At 51.3% G+C, this 6843-nt stretch overlaps 1 protein-coding gene across 1 annotated transcript; it reads left to right on the plus strand.

The window, feature by feature from the left end:
* Positions 1-4222: 4222 nt before the first annotated feature.
* EI90DRAFT_3126886 (uncharacterized protein) lies at positions 4223-4867 on the plus strand (the record flags this gene model as incomplete). The annotated part of the gene is made up of 2 exons (XM_039063957.1): positions 4223-4454; positions 4506-4867. 2 exons carry the CDS (start codon positions 4223-4225, stop codon positions 4865-4867), a joined length of 594 nt encoding a protein of 197 aa, XP_038913629.1.
* Between the last annotated feature and the right edge of the window lie 1976 nt (positions 4868-6843).

Raw genomic sequence — 6843 nt, forward strand, 5'->3', positions numbered from 1 at the left:
GTTGGCACCTGCGAGTTGTTACGATATGCAGAGATTGCCTTAATAGAATCATATGCGTGGTCCAGGTGGAGCATGGCAGTCCACAACTCGTCTTTCATTGTGTAATCCACGGAAATTTTGTGGTGCATAACCATCTCCCAACGCATTTCGCCAGGGATGGCGTTCAGGAAACGTTCATTGAACATTTCCTGGTCAGGCGGCGTGATCATCTCAGCTGCACGATACAGCTGATTATAGAAGTGTTTGATTCCCTTCATGGAATTGTATGAAAGTGTTTTGAACGCTTTCATGGACGCTACTGCTGCAGACTTCTTGATGAAGGTGCAGATAAGGATCTCCAGTAGATCCCAGAATGGGGGAGTTACCCCGTTCTGCACTCCAATGCGTATATAGTGCATTAGGAGGTCTTGCGCCTCGCCTTCAACAGCAGTTGTCAAAGTGTGGACATGAAACTCGTTGTAAGCTTCACCCTTCCACCCACACGATGACATGTAGGCTAGCCAGGAGTGCAGCCAGTTGTGAAATATCTTTGAGTTATTTTCTCCAGACCATTTAATGGTCGGAGTTAGTCCCTGCATCTTTTTGAGCAGTTCTGGATGGACATCTGCAGGCAGTGGCTGCAGGATTCGAACTTCTACACTTTGGCATGCAGATTCAAGAAGCTGAGCCATGAACTCAGATGGGTCAGGCACTATTCATGCCACAGGTGCTGCGTATGAATGCATGGTTGAGTCAAACAAGGGTCGTACAGACGAGCGATTTGGAAAGTTGGATGAAGGCTCCCATTTTATCTCGGTGCCAACTAGGTCAAGGAATGGTGGGTTGGGCCAAGACGAGCCACCCTTGCCACCATCCTCATCATCACCATCCCCACTCAGATGGCAGGGCCTTCTTCCTGAGTTAGACCTAACTTGGTCTACACACCTCTTGCTCCCTTCTGGAGCTGCAGGCAGTTGTGAGAAATGGTGTCAGGGCCCGGCCTCTGTCCAGGGACGGCCCTACCTCAGAGCTGGACACTTGCGGTGTCCCAGGCAGCCAGGTGCTGGATCTTACCCCAAGCTCCTCAAAATCACTAAGCGGGGATTGAGTTGAGAAGAAGGGTAAGTTTCCCTATTCCCCGCTTGGCTGCTATAAAAGGGAAATGTACTGTACAGTTCATAACATGACTAAGGGTGGAAGCTGAGCATGTTCCCACGATGCGGAAAAGGTGTCACATGGGTTAAGGCGAGTTGCTTGCCTTGACCCACGTGATTTTTCCCACGGGTTCGCATGCGGGCTGTAGTTGTGAGAGGTGTGTAAAGATGGGAGGATCAGGGAAGTGGGGGGAGGTCAGGGAAGGTGGTTCTGGGGTTGTATGGTCAGGTGTGGTTGCCCTGACAAACGGTGGTAATTATCCAGCACCCATCTGAGTGCTGTGCCGTGGGACAGTCTATTGGGGTTTTCACCATTTGCCCCACGACCCACATTGTATACGAATGCCGCATCCATATCCAGACGGGTGTTAAACTCGAAAGTGGATTCACTGAGACTATGCTCAGCGAAGATTGGTCTGACCTTGGTGGGCTGTCTGCCAATGTCATCTACACGATCCTGGACATAGATTGGGCATTTTTTCCATGTGTAATAATCGTATGGAACACTGGTGACTTCCGCGTCACCATCCTCCTCCTGTATCGTCTCCACAGTGGCCTTCATTGGCGCTGTTTTCTTTCTCCCATAGTCGGGAGGGAAATTACGCATTTGAGTAGCGTCAACACATGGTATTTTCACCCCACTGTTTGTGGGTTGCAATGACAGAATGAATGGTGTGGGCACAAAGCCTGGCCTGAAATGGAGTGGAGAAGTTCCACTCTCCCCTGCAGTCAACAATCCAGCCAGTTGTCCTGGGTCAATCTCCCTACCTTTCCCCTTGGTGTCAGTGGTTACTGGCATCGTCGACGGGGTAGGTGGCTTAGTTCCACTAAAGATGGGAACAAATTGTCCATCAGGTTCTTGTACCTCAATGGATGGGCATGAACTTGCTGCCTCTGTGACGATGGCAGTGACAGTGGGGATCCCTTCAGGTACTGGGACCCTGTCATATCTGTACAATCCCAACCTCCGCTCTGGGCTCCCGGAACTCTGAACCAGACTTCCAGAGTCCTACTACCCTTCTGTCACCTTCTCCTGGCCGACTCCCAAGAGGTTATCCCACCTCCGGCTCTGACACACCCTTTGGTCTGACTCCGGAACATTCCGGGTCCGACCCCAACCTCAACACCTTCCAGACAAGTATGCAACACCTATGCTCCCGACTCCAGGCCTCTGCTCCGGATTCCCATTCGCATCTCCATCTCCGGAACCTCCGGTCTTAGCTCCGACCTCGGACTTTGACCCCACCTCCGCTTATACCCATTGTATTGGTTAGCTCATTCCATTTAATTACCTTTGCCAATATTCCGGAGTTTAACTTCCGAGTTCGGACTTTCTGGACTTATGTCGGACCTTGCAACTATTGCATTGCTCCATTCAGTTCCGCTATTCTCCCTCATTCCTATTTGGGCTACTGCTTCCTTTCTATTCAGTCAGCTAGCCATTCCCCACTCCCAACCTCCTTCCTTCCTCCTTGGGCCTTGGCCCTTCACTCCTCCTTTGGGAAACACCATTGAGTCAAACCCTTGACCCTCGGTGTTGTTCCTCTTTCCAGCTCCCTTTGTCTCCTTTCAGAGTACCCTCGCTCCTTTTGATTCCGGACCCCTCCTTATATATTGTAACCTCAGTCCGAAATCGACTTGAAATGCCCCCTAGAGACTTTCCCTCTGCTAGATCTGAAATTAGGGACCCCCAGGACAATCAGCAATGGCACAGCGCTCCACCTGAGTCGCTGAGGCTGAGGTCCTTCCACGCTAAGTCTCCAGTGCCACTCCGGAGTCGTCTGAATCCGCCCATTCTAACAGACCCCAATGATTGGTTGACCCGTTTGGTTAATGGGGACTACAGGGACCTCTTGGGGTGCTTGTGCCTCAACAGTGGGTTTAATGATTGTTTGCTCTGTTTGATTAACAGGAACTACAGGGACCTCTTGGGGTGCTTGCGCCTCAACAGGGGTTCTTTTCGTCTGCTCAGAGACGATGATAGGATCCCCACCAGTCAGTCGATGGGTTTGTAGGAGGGTTTGCAAGAGGGTTATCCACCATTGCTGCAGGTGGCTTTGGCTCGTCGCATTGAGAGAGTGCGAGGAGAATTTCATTTAATTTCTCGTTTAGTCTTTCTTCCACCTTAATGATGTTATGATCTAAATGAGCGATATTATCGCTATTCCCAGAGATTTGGGTATTCATGTTATGGACATCACCCCTCAAGTCAGCGATGTCATCGTCAACTTGATCGACACAATTTCTTAGTACTCACACCGTTTCAGATGGGAGTGGGTTGGGCATGGAGGATGCGACGCGCGCATTGGGATGTATGCCACGAGAGTCTCAGCTGCAAGGGCTTCAGACGTTGTGACTTGGTCAACGTCCCTCATATAGGTGAGATGCATCGCAGGCCCAGATCACCACCATCACTTGAGGTGGTGTTGTCTTCTGCCCTATGGCCAGTGGAGGGGCCGGCCATGTTGGTGGGAGCATTGGACATGCTCCTGGTGTTGTATCTCCACGACATCAAGAAGATGTGTCATTTCCTTCAACAAGTTTGCATGAGAACTTGATTGAACTCGCACATTGTCAGGGGCCGACGACATGCACATTGCCAAATGGGGTTTCGCCCTTAACCATCCCTGAATGTGACGCTTTGGCCGTGACAACTCCGCGATCATAACCAAGCTGCTTGAAGTCTTGGTGTCCACATCCACATCAAGCAAGTGCTAGAATTTGTCCCATTAGAAGGTGCTACAATCTTGACAAATCAACTTCCTTCATCTTTTTTTATTGCATTACCGCTTCCTTCTGCCAATGCTGCTCGGTGATGCTGCTGCCGTTCTCGTGCATTAGCTTGGCTCCTCTCCAGTTTCTCTCTTGCTGCCAGTTCCCCTTCCATCTGCCATTCTTGATGTCTCTCAGCAATTTTCTCAAATCCGATCGATGTTTGCTGATCAAATTCTTCACGACTGATGTGGCTGAAGAATTGCATCAACCCACAGCCCTCTTCCTTCTCCTGGACAAATTCCCCCTCCATTTCATTGACGTCAGAATTGGGTGAGGTGTTCATCAGGGCCAGGTTACTTGGTGAGGTTGCAGGGATGGTCGACTCCACTGCTCTTGGGCTCATTCTCGATGTTGGCCCGTTCATCGCTTGGACCAACATTGGTACTGGAGCTGGCCTTGTTGAATGCTTAGCGACTGTGAGTGGGACTGTCCCTGCTGGTGTGGCCGCCTCTTCCGTGAATATCGTTGTTGCATGGAGTGGCATTACTGTGGGTTTCATTGTTGAGGCTGTTGGTGTTGCTGCAGTGGCAGTCGCTTCTGGGATAGGTATTGCCTTATCATAGAGTGGTGAGTCCCCATTTTATCAGTTACGCTCAGCCACTTACCTGTGCAACATGATGATCGATTGCCATCAAAAATTTGACACGCAACATTGCAATGTCGTCGCTGTGTCATATCCATACAATCCCGACCTCTGCTCCAGGCTCCTGGAACTCCAAACTCCAACTTCCGGCACCCTACTTCACTTTCTCCTTGCCGACTCCCAAGAGGTTATCCCACCTCCAGCTCAGACACCACCTTCGGTCCGACTCTGGAACATTCTGGGTCCGACCCCAACCTCGACACCTTCCAGACGAGTATGCAAAACCTATGCTCCCAACTCCGGACCTCCGCTCCGGAATCCCATTCGCATCTCCGTCTCTGGAACCTCTGGTCTTAGCTCCGACCTCGGACTTTGACCCCACCTCCGCTTATACCCATTGTATTGGTTAGCTCATTCCATTTAATTACCTTTGCCAATATTCCGGAGTTTAACCTCCGAGTTCGGACTTTCCGGACTTACTCCGGACCTTGCAACTATTGCATTGTCCATTTCAATTCCGCTATTCTCCCTCATTCCTATTTGGGCTGCTGCTTCCTTCTATTCAGTCAGCTAGCCATTCCCGACTCCCATCCTCCTTCCTTCCTCCTTGGGTGTCATATCCATGCATACCCGACCCCGACCTGACTTCCGGACCTCCACCCTCTTCACCTCCGGAGTCATAACCTACCGCTGCCGTTCCAATACTCACCTTCGGTCCTGGCTACACACCTCCTTCTACCCCCCACGCCACCTCTACTCCTCCTTAACTCTCTGACCCTATCTCCGTCCGCTCCGATACTCACCTCGGACCGAACACCGCCCCTCTCGCCACCCTCCTACTACTCCTCCTACTCCTACTCCGCTCCCCCTTCACAACACCTCCACCCTCCCGTCATCCTCCTACGCTTCCCCCGTCCACTCCGATACTCACCTTTGGACCGGACAACCCTCCTTTCCACCACTCCTTCCCCTCTCTCCTCCCTCTGGTACTCCTCTGCCACCCTTCCGCCAAGTTACGACCTTCCACCGCTGTCCCGTACTTCATACTCGGACACCGCTCGTACCTTTGCTCCGAGCCTCCGTCATAGTCCCTACCTCGGACTTTGACTCCACCTTGGTCTTAGTCCATTGCATTGGTGACCTCATACTACGTAAACGCCATTGCCAATATCCCTCAGACTTTCAACCCCGCCTCCGTAACCTCCGTAACCTCCGCAACCCCCGAGCTTCACGGATCGCCTTCGGCACTTTCGCCGCTTGTAATGTATCTCTCGCGTTTACCCCTCATCCCTATTTGGACTACTGCTTCTTCCCATTCTAGCCAGTTAGTCATCATCCCCACTTCTCCTCATCCTCCTGCCCCTCTGGGCCTCACCCTCCCTACCTCCTTTCAGACGTATCACAGGTCCTGCCTTATGACCTTCGGTACCACTCCGCTTCTTCTACCCTTTGTTCCCGTTCGGATGTCTTCGTTCCGATTTGGTCCCCCTTTGTTTCCTTGTGCTTTTGCCCCCTCCATTATATATATCGGCGCTTGTACATACTCGTTTTGGTTCAGTCCGAAATCGACATGAATTCCCCCCAAGAGACTTTCCCTCTGCTAGATCCGAAATTAGGGACCCCTAGGACAACCAGCAATGGCACAGCGCTCTGCCTGAGTCGCTGAGGCCAAGGTCCTTCCACACTAAGTCTCCGATTCCACTCCGGAGTCGTCTGTTTCCGCCCATTCTAACATTTGCTGTCCCCGTAAAAATTTTCTTGCACCCCAGTATCACACATGGATGGTTTTGCTCTAGCATGCCGCATCTGCTCTTGCACAGATGAGCCTATCTCATATGATGGTGTCCCAAAAGCTCTCATTGGGCCCTATTTTCCTAATGAAACCCTGACCATCATTGAGTTTCTCCGGTTTAAGCTCCCATCATTCCAAACAAAGTTAGAGACTACATCAGCATGTCTCAGTCATTGCCTGCCATCTGCCAAAGAATTATCCAAAAATGAACTCCAGAACATGCCTTGCCCTCCCTGCCCAGCAATGAAAGCGTTAATTTCCGAATATGATCCTGACCATGCCAACCCCCCTCATTCTGTTAAAATCGGCATACGTTACATCCCTATCAATATTCTCCGAGTCTGGGAATGTCAGGGATCGGCCCCTGACCCTGCTGTCAGGGCACCCAACCACACCCCAGAACCACCTTCCCAGACCTCCCCATCCCTACATATCCCTCACAACTTCAGCCCGCATGCGAGCCTGTGGGAAAAGTCACGTGGGTCAAGGTGAGCAACTCGCCTTAACCCATGTGACACCTTTTCCGAGTCATGGGAACATGCTTGGCTTCTACCCGGAGT

The sequence above is a fragment of the Cantharellus anzutake genome (genome assembly GCF_015039405.1).
Source record: "Cantharellus anzutake strain C23 chromosome Unknown EI90scaffold_40, whole genome shotgun sequence".
NCBI lineage: Eukaryota > Fungi > Basidiomycota > Agaricomycetes > Cantharellales > Hydnaceae > Cantharellus > Cantharellus anzutake.